Genomic DNA, 15,009 nt, shown 5'->3' on the forward strand with positions numbered 1-15,009 from the left:
ACAATGGTCACGCTGTAATAAGGGACACGTAAACACTTAGTTTTAGACGGCCATCAGTAAACTATGATTAGGCTTATGTAGATTTAGATCACGGTAAGTAAACGCAATTTGAATAAAATAAACCAAGCTTTATTTAAACTTAATAAAATTGATAATTCCTCTGCACATTGCAACTGTTGTTGTTATATTTACAACATAAGCTAAATTATTAAAAATATTAATTGTTATAAATTAACTTACTCATAATTACGCCAACGAAATGCTTTGTTTGGAAGTAAGATAGTTTAGAGCATATGATTTTCTGTTATGCGAGTTGGCTCAGCACGAGTATCTCTATTATGTTAGTCTAAATAATTTTTACTTGAGAAAATTATTTTCTGTTTCAGTAGATACATACACGTGCGGAGAAAACTGGAATATGCTCAATTGTAATAAGAAAATGATGAGTTAAGGCGTGCAGCGTTCAAGGAACCTCGGATACAGGCAGACTTCTCTGATGTGGTAGCGGTTAAAGAGCCAGCAGAGGAACCTCTCCAGGCCGAGGCCGTACCCGCCGTGCGGCACCGAGCCGAACTTGCGCTGGTCCGTGTACCAGTAGTAGGGGGTGGGGTCGATGCCCTCGCGTTTGTAGCCTGCGGAGAAATAAATACACTTGCTTATGGCTATACGACATTACACTAGTCTGTCTCTTTTGAAACGGGGTAAAGTAACATTTGCAGCGTTGCCAGTTTTCGTAAAATTTTAAATAGTCATGTAATTGTTGTCAACAGTTTTATCGTTTTACATGTTATTATTGAGTTATTTTTAAACGTTATATTGAGAAATAATAATAACGCACACAGTCAACATAGCTCCGCACTAGGGAAACCCTGTGTCGCTGGTGCCATGGAAACACACATAGATAACCACAAATTACACCGAAACTCACGAGAGAAATAAATGTAGGCCATACAAATATTTCTCCCGGCCTCGGGAATTGAACCTGGGACCTTTGAGTGGCAGTCCGGCATAGTAACCGTTTGGCCACGGAGACAGTTAAATCTACTAACCTTCCATAAGCTCCTGGTGATCCCATATCCTCATGGACCCTCCCACAATCTCCCCCACTCCGGGCATAAGGACGTCCACAGACTCGGTCAACCTGTTATCGTCTTTACAGCGCGGCATGTAGAACGACTTTATCTCAGCAGGGAACTTGCACAGCAAGATTGGTACGCCTATCTGATCCGTCATTTTGCGCTCTGGCATTTCTGGAATATCCTAAAAAAACATTGGGAGACTTTAGAAAAAGTTGCCAATCACTTAATGATGTTTTAAAATGCTTTTATAAATTATGTAAGGTGGGTAAAAGATAAGGAGGTCCCGGTATCGATTCCGGTATGACTAATTTGGGGAAATGTACTTTTATACCTGTGGCACTTTACACATTACAGGAGATTTCCTACTTTGAGATCAGGTGGTGTTTGTCTGTTATGTATTTATTTAAACTTAATTGCACACAAAACAGTACAAATGGCGGACTAAATCCCATTAGGCATTCTCTACCACTCAACCGGAGAGCTGGGTTCAAAATAATTAACAGGGGTGCATAACACTATAATTAAAACAGATAGGAAGAAGTTTATAAATAATTATTTATGTATAGTTTAAATTTATAACGTATCAGAATTACATCTGAAAAGGAAGAACTTGCTCTTGCAGCATGGGAAAACCCATCAAATAGCAAAAATTAAAATTTACTGTTCCATATGAAATGTCGATTTGATCAAAATGTATGGTGCTGTTTATTCTTGAGCTCCCCTTAGCGCGTTCCTATTATGTCGTGATGACAGATTGTCGTGCAGTTTAAAGTGTTGTGGCTTGTATATACACACGATTTTTTCACATATAGTAACAACACGATTAACTATCGTTCACGATTTTTTTGACGTTACTACGACAGGCTGTCGTGAGAATGGAAACAGGTAGAACGACAGTCGTCCAACGATAAATACGTGCCCTTAGGGTGTGTCTGACTGTTGTAGGGTAGAATTCTCTCTCCAAATATACACACATCAAAAGTGTCGAGGGATCAAGCACGTTTTTGCCAATTACTGAAATTCAGGTTTTTAATAATTTATTAAGACAAAGATGAAATGGAACACAAAGAAAAAAATTCCTTCAAACCGGCTGAATTAGACCCAACGTCTTGGAAGACGGACGCTATGCCAACTAAGTCACGAAACGAATTTTTCTATGTGCTTGTAGCAGAACTCTGTTTTTTGGTTTTTAATTTAAAAACAAAAGTGGTTTTTAATTTAAAGATAAATAAAGATTCTAGCCGGATTGAAGGAATTTTTTCGTAATACTACAAATCGTGCCGAAAGTTGGATTTTTCGCACTAGTGCTTTTTACTTTTCCATTATTTTTAAATTTACTGTTGTTTCAAGTCTTAAACATAGAGCTAAAGAGGTTGTACATTTATTTAATATCTATGTGCTTTGTGACGTAAGTCATTCGTCATTAAAACTTATATTTACTTACAAACATCTTATTTGTTTTATAAAACAACGGGTTACATTTAAAAATACCAAAATATTGTCCTTAAAGATGGCTGATTGAGTATTAACAATGACCGGAGGTGAGTATTACGAAGAGACCGCGCCACTAAAATGGTAATTTTAATGTGGCTGAGTACTGGCAACAGTTGCAATTGTACTCTGAATTTTTATCAGACAAAGAAATAAAGTGAGTTTTTTTTAAATACTGTTTTATTTTACTTTCAATGTAGTTTTTTCGCAAACGTATTAAAAACCGTCGTTTGATATACGTGCGTACGTAATTTGTCATTTTCGCTTGTCTCGAGTCTTGAGCCCCGAGACCCGTGAATAATGACTAACTTTTCGCACTTGTATCAAAAATAACTATTTTAACACCAATGGATTTTTTTGGTCAATTTCATGATTTGAATTTCAAAATTAAATTGACAAAAAAAAAACCATTGGTGTTAAAAAATCATTAAAGAAAACCTGAATTTCAAAAAAAAAAGTGCTTGATCCCTAGATGCTTTTAATGTTTGTATTTATAACAAAAATGTCACAATGTTGTATTAAAAAATTGGCTTAAAAGGAACAAAAAGTAGCAAATGGCGAGTTGTGTGTTGTTACCTCTCCGAACTCATAGAAGGATCCGTCTTCCTTGGTGATGTTGTGCTCGCGGAGATATTCAATGGCTTCGATATACGTCATGCGCTTGAACGGCTTCTCTGGACGCTATGAAAACGAAATGGCATAAGTATAAATTGAATTTTCAGGTTTTCGCCATTGCTATATATTGGAAACGAAACTATGTATTAATAACATCATTAAAAACAAACCACAGGTTTAGGGTTTTCCGAGGACCCATGGCCACGGCTGACCGAGATCGTATTCGTCACTACACAGTGCCGCTACCACGAGTTAACTGTCACAGTTGTGGCTAACGATCACGTAATTTACTTCACAATTTTGTATGGCCAATTATACAGCGTCTCTGGCGGCCACAAGAATAAACAACCTTTTGCATACAAACATTTTACGTGGTCGCTAGCAATAACTGTCGCTCTGATCTCACGGTAGAGGCACAGTTACCTAACATTATTGAAAAATTAGTACGAATAACATGGTAGTAAAAACATGATATTCAATAAAATCAATATAGTGACATCTCTTGTCAATGTCTGGTAGCTGAAAGGTACCAGGGAGTCCACCACGAAATACGATACTACGTGACTGTCCGCAACGAAGCTTATACCGTAAGTACGAGTATATATGTCGGTTTTACGATGAAAGTGATGACAAAATTCGATACGAAAGCTGTCATTTGACGTTTCGGAGTAAGGACTTATGTCAAATCACGATCTTCGTACGCGTTTTGTGGTAGCCTCCAGTTCGATACGAAGCTAAAACGATGATCGTTGCTTCGTATTTCGTGGTAGACCTCCAGGTTGAGTGAAGATACTACTAAGATTTGCCGACTCGGTCTGCAGCTCAGTGGGTAAAGCCGGGTACTCACTAGCGAGCTGTTACCGTAACCGTTGCATATGCAACGTGCAATGTAAGCGGATCTGTGGTTCGCAGTGAGCCGACGTTACCCAGGTACTCATTCTGGCGAGTGAAAACTGTTTGACGCGTACACACCAGAATCTCGTTACTGTTGCAGCTCGCTAATGTGCACCCGGCTTAACAGCGGTGGCCCTGGTGTGGCAACAGACGCTGGTTCGAGTCAGGTCAGATCTCACGAATTTTTCTTTGTGTTTGTTCGATCTTCTAGTGGAGTATCATGGTAGTTAAAAACATTATGATATGCAGTCAAATAAGTGTTGCAATCATAATTAAAAGATGATGCGGTGCAAATGAATGCTTACGGCGTACAGGTTGTTTTGATTTAGCTCAAAGGTTTATTGAAATGTCCATACCTTGAAGTTGGGGTTCAGCTCATGGACGAGATGCGCGTCCGGCGACGCCAGGACTCTGTCCACCACGTCCACGACCAGGTCCTCCAGACGATCGAGGAGGTCTTCGAACGTTATGAACGGGCACTCCGCCTCTACGTGGCTGTACCTGTTAGTAGTTATAGAGAATTAGTTTCCGCTATGTGAGTATTACTGCGTTTCGGTTTTGAAGAATTACAGGCACATGGGACTTGTCTACTTATGTCTCAAGGTGATGGCGCAGTGCCCCTCAGATCTATGCTATTTAAAGCTCTGAGCGGCACTGCTACTGCTATGGACAGGCGTGTCGCATACCACCAGGCGCACGACTGGTGTCATAAAAAAGCAATATGTGGAATGGAATGGAATGTACGGGGCTAATGCACAGTGACGTCACAGCGTCCGCCAGTCGTCAATGCGAAGCAATACATTGTTTGTCGGGTTAGCGGTGCTTTGCTCCGTAACGTATGCAAGTGTGCATGTTTTTTTTTATAAAATACTTTCGGTGTGTTGTCAGTGATACGTGTCACAGAAATGTTATGCTACCTACATAATATTTCATGATAATATTTTAATTTAAAAATTCAATAAAAATTATTATTTCAATTCTTGGATCTGTTCTGCTTTTATTTTGTTTTTGTTTCTTTTTTTTCATAAAATTTGTTTTTTTATTTTTCGAATTTCGTTTCCGTTTCTTTACTTGCTTATTTAACAAACTTCGGGAATCATAATGATAGAAAATAAACATGGCTGTTCAAAAAAAAAAGAAAAGAAAATGATCTAAAAATAAAATTGGAGTATTGCTCATTGGGAGCATCGGTGTATCCTAATTTGCAATACGCACTCGGCGAGATGGCGCCTGGTGCGCGACTGCTCCGCGCGGTAGGACTGCGCGATGCAGTACACGTCGCCCAGCGCCGGCAGGCACGTCTCCAGGTACAGCTGCGAGCTCTGCGTCAGGTACGCGTCGTCGCTGCACAACAACAGCAGGGGAAACGGTCAATCCCACATTCGTGGCGTTCACAAGAAACAGAGTCGAAGTCAGAGCGAAGACGTCAGACTGGCTTTCGAGCACCAGGTCTGTCTGTTGAACTAATTAACGGACTTCAAAAAAAAACAAGGTTCTCAATTAGACCGTCTTTTTTTGTATGTATGTTACGCGATAACTCCTGATATTTTGTGAATCGATTTTGATAATTCTTTTTTTGTTGTAAAGAGTATTGATTCCATTTAAATTTGAAGTAAATATTCCACTTCTGAGAGTGGAAAACTAGGTGATGAATCAGGTAATGCGCACTTTCCGGTAACCGATTTCAATAAAACTCTAAAAAAAATTAATGTAATTCCACGATGTTCTGAGTCCGGCTTTTTTCAAAAAAGATTTGGCACGAGCTTCCCGTTAAGACGCGTAAGCGCTAATCAGAAAATAACTTGTTATAAAAAATTTGTCTAATACGAGAGTTATCAGAAGAACGGCACACATTTTATTGCGTGTTCAACAGTACCCCCCTCTTTGATATTACACCGACTGTGTCAATCAGATTGGAGTCCTTGAGTGCCTCAATATGAAGAATAGCAATCATTAATTACATGTTTCTTACGACGGTATGAAACATATAGTATAAAAAGAACTCATACTGTGGTAAGGTATCTGTAACCAGTGTTAACAGTTTAGTGTATAACCACGAAAGCCTTGACTACATGTACCATAGTGTTTTTATTAGTGCTGCAACGAATATATTCAGCAATATCTTGCCAGGAGCGTAGCCAAATATTCGGTCAAACTATTCAGCTTAATTAATGCACGTTCGAAAATTGGCACCAAAAATATCACTTATTAATTTGATGACAAATAATTTTGCACAATGAAAAGGAAAGGGTACTTATTTTCATTTTCAAGTTTATATTTTAAATTTACGACTTAATGAAAAAAGTAATTGTTTATTCCACTTCACTTTGATTAACTTTCAAAAGCTTAATTTTTTTGTTTGTAAATAATAAGTATTTGGTTGATTTTGTTAGCGTTTATTTAATCGTGAGGTGGTTTTCATTTGATGTATTACCTTTTTTGACGACTTACAAAAATAAAATAGTCATTTATTATTATTATTATTATTTTCTTTGATCTTTTCGATAAAGAGGTGAAAATTGCACTTGTGCCAACTTACATTATGCAGCATTAATAAAAATTACTTGATAACTTGCTGTTTTTCTTATTTCTTCCTCCTGTTTTAGGTATTCGGTCGAACATATCCATAATTGGTGTCGAATCAGAATACCGAATAGTAATCGAACATTTGTTGCAACTCTAGTTTTACATGTTGATAATAGCTACTGTCACTTCATCAGTGAAGTTTACTAGGCTCGAGTCAGATTGGACTTATTGAACTTACTTGAAGTATTTAAACTTGAATAACGTACTGCCCCCTTCGCACTGAGTCTGCACCAGTGTCGGCGGGGTCACCTCGGTGTAGTGCCGCGCGGCGAAATGTTCGCGGAAAGCCCGCGTCACTGCCGCGCGCCCGCGCAGCACCTTCGACGTGTTCTCTCCACGGATCATTATGTGCCTGACAAAAAACTCATTTTTTAAAAGGAAATACGTACAGGATGTAGAGCCATTTAATAAAACCGTTGCACAAGATTCCAGCCCTAGAATCTCCCATTAATTGGGGTATTATACAAAACAATAGATGTCCTTTAATAAAATAAACCATAGTAGGGTATGTTCTTCACGTATTATAGTGCCAAAGCCTTATTTTGAAATTGTATCCATTTTTGTGAATCGAATAAAAAAAAACATTGGTTTTTCCGTTATTTTTTATTAATTTGTTTTTGTAAATTTTTAATCGAGGAATGGCGTTCGTTCAAGTTTCTGTGCGAACGTATTGGACAGAACATTCGTTTGCTGAAAAGCGGAGGGAATATTCTCCAAGTTTCGCCTAGAGTTGCTTTAACTGATTCAATATATAATTTGCACCTTTGTGTCTATGTGTTGTATTAAAATTTGTTCTCCAATATTTTGTAATTTTCGAATCTGTTCAATTTATTACGATCGCATCATTATTATATTGCGACGTAATCATAGAAAGAGTTTAGAAGAAAGCAACTGTCGAATCAGAGTATTTAAATCTGTCTTTGTTGCTTCACTACTGATATGAACATACTAAAAATAATGTGAAAACCATTTATCGACTTTTCAACTAACACCATAGAGCTCCTAATCCTGGTTAGATCGTATACCACTTTGGATGAATGCTGCGACCTACGTCATCAACATTATAGTATGCATGTATGGGTCTATGAAAATGTGACATAACAAAACTCAATTGTCGTCTCTTTCTACCCCTGATTTGTGAATGCCTGTAACTATTCCATTTTTAAATTTGTTTGTTTTTCAAGCTCACGAAAGCCATCTAAAATTTTTACTAGTGTAATCGAAAATGTTTTTGAATTACATAGGGCGCACTATAAGTTTCCGAAACTGGCCACTTCCATAAACAATATTTAAAAAGTAATTACATTTGAAAATGGAACTCTTTGACTGTAGAATACAGTTTGTTTCATCTGACTGTCACTTGTTTTTAAATTGTCTACATCAACATGGTTAAATCCATGTGAAAATTATTGTAGTATGATTTTCTGCGACTTTAAATATAATTTAATAGGTCAGCGGAGTTTCGCTCGGCTTCAAACTGCTCTTGGCGATGAAGCACCATGCAAGACGACTATTTATAATTGGTTTGCAGAATTCAAACGCGGTCGTGTGAATCTTAGTGACGAATTTCGTGATGTTCGTCTGTCCACAGATGTGAACAACAAAAACATCGACACTGTGCGCCGTATGATCAAAACAGGCAGGCATGGGACACATCATGAGATTCGAGCATTTTTAGGCATAGGCATGAGTCAAATACAATCAATACACACACAAACATTTGGGTGTGAAAAAGCTGTGCTCTCGGTGGATCCCACACAATTTGACTGAGGCTCAAAAAACGGATCGCGTCACTTGGTGCAATGCCATGCTTACCAGAATTCAACGAAGGGGCGTCAAATTTGGTGTGGGTCATAGTAACAGGTGACGAAACATGGATTTATAGTTACAATCCCAAAACAAAGCAGCAATCGAGCGTATGGGTCTTTCGAGATGAGCCGAAACCAACCAAAGTGGCGCGCGTGCAAAGTGCCTCTAAGCGTTACTTCTTTTTTTAATAAAACTGGACACGTGACGACTTTTGGTTTGGAGAATCGTTGTACAACCTGGCATCTTTGACTTTTATTTATTTCCAAAAATTAAGAACAGTTCCGCGGTCAACGAGTTTCGTCACCTGAAGAGGCTATCGAAAAGAATGAAAAATATGTTTTAGAGATTGTCACGAAGGAGTGGCATAATGTTTTCAAAGGTGGTTTATTTGCATGAAAAAGTGCATTAACGCTAACGAAGAATATTTTGAGAAATAATAAATTCATTTCTGACCATTTATAGCCTTTTCTTCGTGTTAATTCCGGAAACTTACAGTGCGCCACACTTATAACTGTCTAATGCAATTTCGACCATCGATTCTACTCTATTTCGTAGTACTTTTGACAGGGTCGCCTCACGATATCTCGTCATCTACTTATAATGATGGATTTTCTGGGGCATTCATGCAAACGACCGCCCACAGCACATTTTATTTCATCGGTCCATCAATACATTCTCCGCAGTCTAGTGCCTTCAACTCCGCCTTGTATGATAAGACGCTCTATCGAATGATTCTCCTGCGTTAAGACGTGACCGAAGAATTTCAAGATGCGATTTGTGCCCCATAAAGAATAATATAAATTGTGTCGATTTTTTTAGTCGTGTCACAGTTGCTTATACAATATAACACTACGTACATATTTCTTTTGGATTAAGCTATACATGTAGGACAATATCAAATACACGTACGAATTACGTCATTGCAATTGTATAAGTTAATATAAATGTTTGCATAGGTGCAAAAGAAGGCTACTTTGAAGCAAATTTACGCTGTAAAATTTTATCAAATTAATTAGGTATCGACATATAAAAACGTAAGGAAAAAAATTAGTGCCTCCTACTACAAAATCATATATTCGCATATGTCAAAGTCGAAGGCACATCAAACGTAAAAGCTCTTTATTACTTCAGTCAAATAAATAAGTGTTTGAAGTCGTATGAAATACAACGGGAATATTATTTTTGTTAAATATTAAATTCTGGGGTACCAGAGAACGCTAAAAATATTTTTAATAGGTACAAAAAATTAGTGATGGCACCAGTAGTGGCATTGCCCAAGGTGTCAAAGATTCACGACACTGATACCCACCATTTGAACCATGTTCTAGAGTTTAATTCTTGTTCATAATATACATTCTGTAATGTTACAATTTTGAAAAGAAAATTTATCACACTTCATAGATAAAAGCGTGAAAAGTAACTGATTTGTGTTCCAGGTGGGTTCTAGGACACCAGTAAGGGTTATGCCAAAAAAACTTCATGCAATAAAAAACGAATGGCACGAGTAATGAAATTGTATTAAGACAGTCATGGATTGACAATAAACATGTGGTCCAGATTGTGGGTTAATAGCATTTGGAACCATTACTTTGTTTCTAGAGACTAATTTTCCTCTGTAGAGTTACGACATTTCACTTGTTTGGGTATACATTTATAAACTTTTACAGCATTATACATTTTTTCTTTTCTTGCTTTGCATTTTCAACAAAGTAATTTTGAAATTGATTCATTGGTGCACTAATTTCTTATTGTTTCGCGAAAACACGGTATCATACAAATAATCTCAGCATTATAGAAATATTCCCGGAATTTTGTTGTTTTTCATTCATTAATTCAATTTTATCAGTAGTATTAAAATAAGCTCAGATCACGATCACGGTTTATTGTGGTTTTAGGTTATCTTTACTTTTGTCTATCATGATATATGTATTAATAATCCTCACAGTTAAACTTAATGTATCACGCCCTTTACAATATTTCGTATTTGATAGCAACAAGATGCAGATCATGTCAGGTAATTAAGAGGGAGCAGAGGAAAAATTCCTAATCTTCGATTTGATTTTAGAGGGGTATATCCACTTTAAAGTTAAAAATAAAATATTGTATGAGTAACTATACGATATATTCAAGCATTGACATTAATCAGAAACATAAAACAATAAAGTTTCCTCGATAGATAAAAATCACGAAATGACCTCTAATTTTCACATTTTTTCGATTCGTCCTCGAAATGCTACAGGTTATTAGGACAAAAATTAGATAATTAATTATATTTATGCATGATCGAGAACTGTCACTACGGATTTTTTTTAATCCCTTTAGTTTTAGAGTTATTCCGCTAAAACGAATTTGGTACTTTTAATGCGCAAAATTCAACATCTCCTGTCGCATGTCACGAGAACTTCAGGCATATATTTGTTTCACAATTTGGGCGGAGCCAACGTCAAAACTTTTTTGGTATGCTCTCTCTTAAAAGTCCAGGGCAAAATTACATATAATGTAAATGATGCTCTAGTGATATCCTGAAGTCTTATTTCTTTCTACTTATAGTCCTGAAGTTTAAGGTAGAATTGATGGAATGGCTAATGGAACAATGTCTAAAGACCGTCATGGACACATAACAGGAGTCATCCAGTTGGTTTTTGCACTGCCAGGTAAGAGTTTCTCAAAAATTGTCTATATGATTATACAATTCATTGTAAGCTGTAAAAATAATATATAATAATAACTCACACACTCAACATAGCCCCAACTAATACCAACATAGCCCCAACAAATACCAACGCAACTGACCTGTTGTCCAGCTGTACATCAGGTAGAGCTTCCTCGTTAAGGATGGCGTCTGCGCCGCCTGGTGGGGCTAGACCCACTAGCTCCCAATAATCTACTGACAACTCATGGCCACCCGGTGCCTGGAATGTGTTTTTTATTAAATTTATTATAATGAGCAGAGGTTTTGCACTCAAGGTATGACACATGAATTATTTCATTATGTTTGATAACTAATGAGATGAAGCAAAAAGTATGTTAAAAGAAAGTGTTTGCCTGAATATTAATACAATAACGTCACAGTTATGTTGCGTATTAGCAATCAAGTAACAATTTTTCTTAAGTTTTTAGTACAGCAGTTTGAATGTAACCATTTATTTATTGTCTTATGTCATGTTTCATGACATAGTCTTCAGTAAACGAGCTGTAATTAACAATATTATTCAAACTTAGACATACATACAAAGCAAAACATGTTTATGCTCCAACAATGAAAATAACTCACAATTTTCCCTTCAGGAACAACCTCTAGCTTCCCGTACAAAGTAACCGAAGACTCAGTAGTTAAAACAAGGGCATTGTAAGTCTGACATAAGATACCATGCAACACGCATTGCAGGTAGCCCGTGCCATCACGGAGTGTGATGAAAGTCAGAGCCTTGCCTTGGTGTCGGAGACGGTGGACCCAGCCACTAATGCATATCCGTTCACCGCGGTGGTTGCCAGCTAGGAAACAAGTATATTTGGTTAACAAATATTTTTTTAGTTTTTTCTGGTAACAAGTTATTAATTGGCTAAGGTTCAAAAGTGCCTGTTTATCGTTCTCCTTAAGATCCTTTGCTTGATATTCACTTAGTTCTTTGGAATCATGTGCAGTTTCCACTGGACTGAGCAGTGATAGAAAATGTTAAGACAATACCAATATATATATATAAAGGATGTGAAAATTATATTACCTGTGTCAAGTATTGCTCATACTCTTTTAAAATATATGGAACTACAATAAACCCTGATTGTAACCGATTATATCAGTTCATATTAATACGGCTGATAATATTGAATTAATGAATGAAAGAAACAAAATTTCGGGATTATTATTATAATGCTCAGATTATTTGTCTAATACGGAGAATATAAGAAATAGCACATCAATGAAACAATTTCAAAATTAGACTAATTGAAATGCAGTGCTAGAAATGAATAGTAAAGAAAAGAATCGTAATTTTGTAAATGTATACCCAAACATGTGAAATTTTGGAATGCATTAATACAGGTAAATTAGTTTTGAGACAAAGTAATGGGCACAAATACTAATAGTTCATACTCTGCAAACGTGTTATTTCAATCTTTGGCAGATTTTTTCAAAAGCAAAATTTTTTGATTTGAAGGTTATTACAGTTTGTCATAGAAATTACACCCTGCATTATTGTGAATTATGCGCAATGTTTACTTATGTTAACTAAGAACAGAATAGCCAAAAGTAGGTAGTTCATCACTTGCATGCGCTGCAATGTTTTGATGTTATTGCATCACTCACAAACATTAAGGATTCGCCTTAGATGTTGCACCCTTCCACCATGGTTATACACAGAATGATGCAACATGTTAAAACTTTGCATAGGAATTTAATAAATGTTTATTTTGATTTGGAAAGTAGTAAATGAATGTTTGTGCCATATTCTTGAAATAATCCATAAATCTGTGATTTTAAACACCATTTTAATGTTATTACGAAAATCTTTACAACACCCAATTTTTAATGTTTTTCATCCTCCATATACAAATTAAAGCGAGGGTAGCCAATCTGATTAATAGCAAAACTGAATGAATATAAAATGTAAGTAATTTTATGTTATTGATTAACAGTGAGTGGTATTTTTAATGGAGATGCATCATTAAAAGCAAATGTTAATAGAAATATTTGTAAATGCATAAACTAGGATTATTTAGAGAAAATTAACTCACTTTCGAATATTTTAATGACTTTTGCTTTAGGCAAGCTAGGGTCCTCTTGAATAACAATTTTTTTCGCTTCCTCGAGGTTCTGTTGTCTTCTCTCGTTGCTTTCCTCTTCGGCTTTCGCTTTATCAGCGGCCTTATAGTTTTCTCGAACCCAGATCTTCTGAATCTTCTTTAATTGAGATTTTGCCGCAACTTCAAAAGTTTTTCCTTCTTCTTTAGCGTCTACATAAATTGTAGGAAATGGTTCTTTGCCCGCATGGCGCATAGCCTGCAATATAGTTTTGAATGGCTTACCTTCCGTACCATCTCCTGATTCATCACTCCCTAGCTTCTCCGATGTGTATATTCCACCTAAAATCGTTCATTTAAATTGCATACGTGTTTTGAAAAATAAGGTTAGATTGCACTAGAAATAACAGTGGTTTTACTTACTAATACTCAAGTTCTCTATGTCCGGCATTGTGCTTCAATTTTAAATTTATTTGTGTATTAAATAAAAGATTGTCTGCAATTAATACTAATAGAAAATGAATAAATTATCTTTGAAAATCGTGAGATTAGTTTTACTTGCCACATTCATTTGACAACTGGCAGAAAAGTTAGTGCAAGACAAGACTGAGGCAAGCAAGATGAGTGCTCCTTTTTAATTATTTGCCTATAGAAGTTAGTGAAAATTTTGCCTACACCACCACTTTTCTATTTTTTTTAAATAGCGCCATCTACCGCGCAGTGGAATTATTTTTTAACTCTGCCATCTAATAACGAGTGGTAAAACTACTACAGCGCCTTGTAACACGCAGCACCATCTAATGAAAATAAAATGAACTACGTGCACATATCTCCCATCTAGTGAGATAATTTTGAACTAAAACGAACACGATAGTGCTGCCATCTAATAAGTTGAGAGCAAACTATGTTTTTTTTTATTTATATGAGTAATTTTGTCAAAGGCCAACTGTTTCAATCGCAAACTTTCTATAATATAATATAAATAGAATATTTTATCAAGGCATTCGGTGAATTTTTAGGTTTAAGGTTTTTACCTCGTGAAACGAGCAGCGTGATTATTTCATAGTACCTATCACGCACGGCACTTGAAAGTAGCTTGTTCCATAAGTATTGTGCTGCTAGCTACAAAGAGTGTGTAGTGCATAATTAACTAGGTACTTAAATTGTAAAAAAATAAAATTTTTAAATTTAAACACTAACAAAAACTGCGTTACAAATATCATATATATAATGATGGACGCTGTTTCAGAAACTTATTGGGCCTAATATATTAAATAAAATACCAAAGCTGTATTATTATAACTTTATTATATTCAATAAAAGACCGGGAATGGGATATGGAAGGTTAAAGCCGAATGATGCGGCGGCATACATCACACTTGTAATAGCAAATAATAATTTTGTACATTCTAAACTACCTACTTAAAATGACAAGTGCTGTTGCCTTTCTTTAGCTCAACGGAAACAGTCAAGGCAGGTTCTTAATCAGGTACATGGGGTGTGGACTCATGAATGAGTGGAGTGGAGATAATGGGGCCGTATCATCTTCCCTCTTCGCTGAAAGGTCCCACTTTCAGCACTGTGTTGGAGACATGGTGCAAAATCGAAAATGAAAATAATCTTTGTTTCATAAGTAAGCAACTATTATACTTGCAATCCCACACGCAAAATAGGCGCCTTGACGTCGAGTTGCGGACACTAGCCCGTTACACCAAGTACCAAGTATACTTGCAATCGTCACATTGGTTAAACTCTACCGCTCATTCGTAAGGCAGATTCCCCTGAGAAGAATGAG

General features: G+C 36.4%; 1 protein-coding gene across 1 annotated transcript; it reads right to left on the reverse strand.

Moving 5' to 3' along the window:
• Positions 1-224: 224 nt before the first annotated feature.
• On the reverse strand, positions 225-13,779 carry LOC113226243 (asparagine--tRNA ligase, cytoplasmic). The gene is made up of 10 exons (XM_026458804.1): positions 13,638-13,779; positions 13,209-13,556; positions 11,749-11,969; positions 11,268-11,386; positions 6,844-7,017; positions 5,295-5,423; positions 4,436-4,580; positions 3,147-3,251; positions 1,050-1,260; positions 225-632 (listed from the first exon to the last, which is right to left on the reverse strand). Exons 1-10 carry the CDS (start codon positions 13,663-13,665, stop codon positions 448-450), a joined length of 1,665 nt encoding a protein of 554 aa, XP_026314589.1. The 5' UTR covers positions 13,666-13,779; the 3' UTR covers positions 225-447.
• Between the last annotated feature and the right edge of the window lie 1,230 nt (positions 13,780-15,009).

This window comes from Hyposmocoma kahamanoa, unplaced genomic scaffold (assembly GCF_003589595.1).
Source record: "Hyposmocoma kahamanoa isolate Upper Pololo Valley unplaced genomic scaffold, ASM358959v1 185, whole genome shotgun sequence".
NCBI lineage: Eukaryota > Metazoa > Arthropoda > Insecta > Lepidoptera > Cosmopterigidae > Hyposmocoma > Hyposmocoma kahamanoa.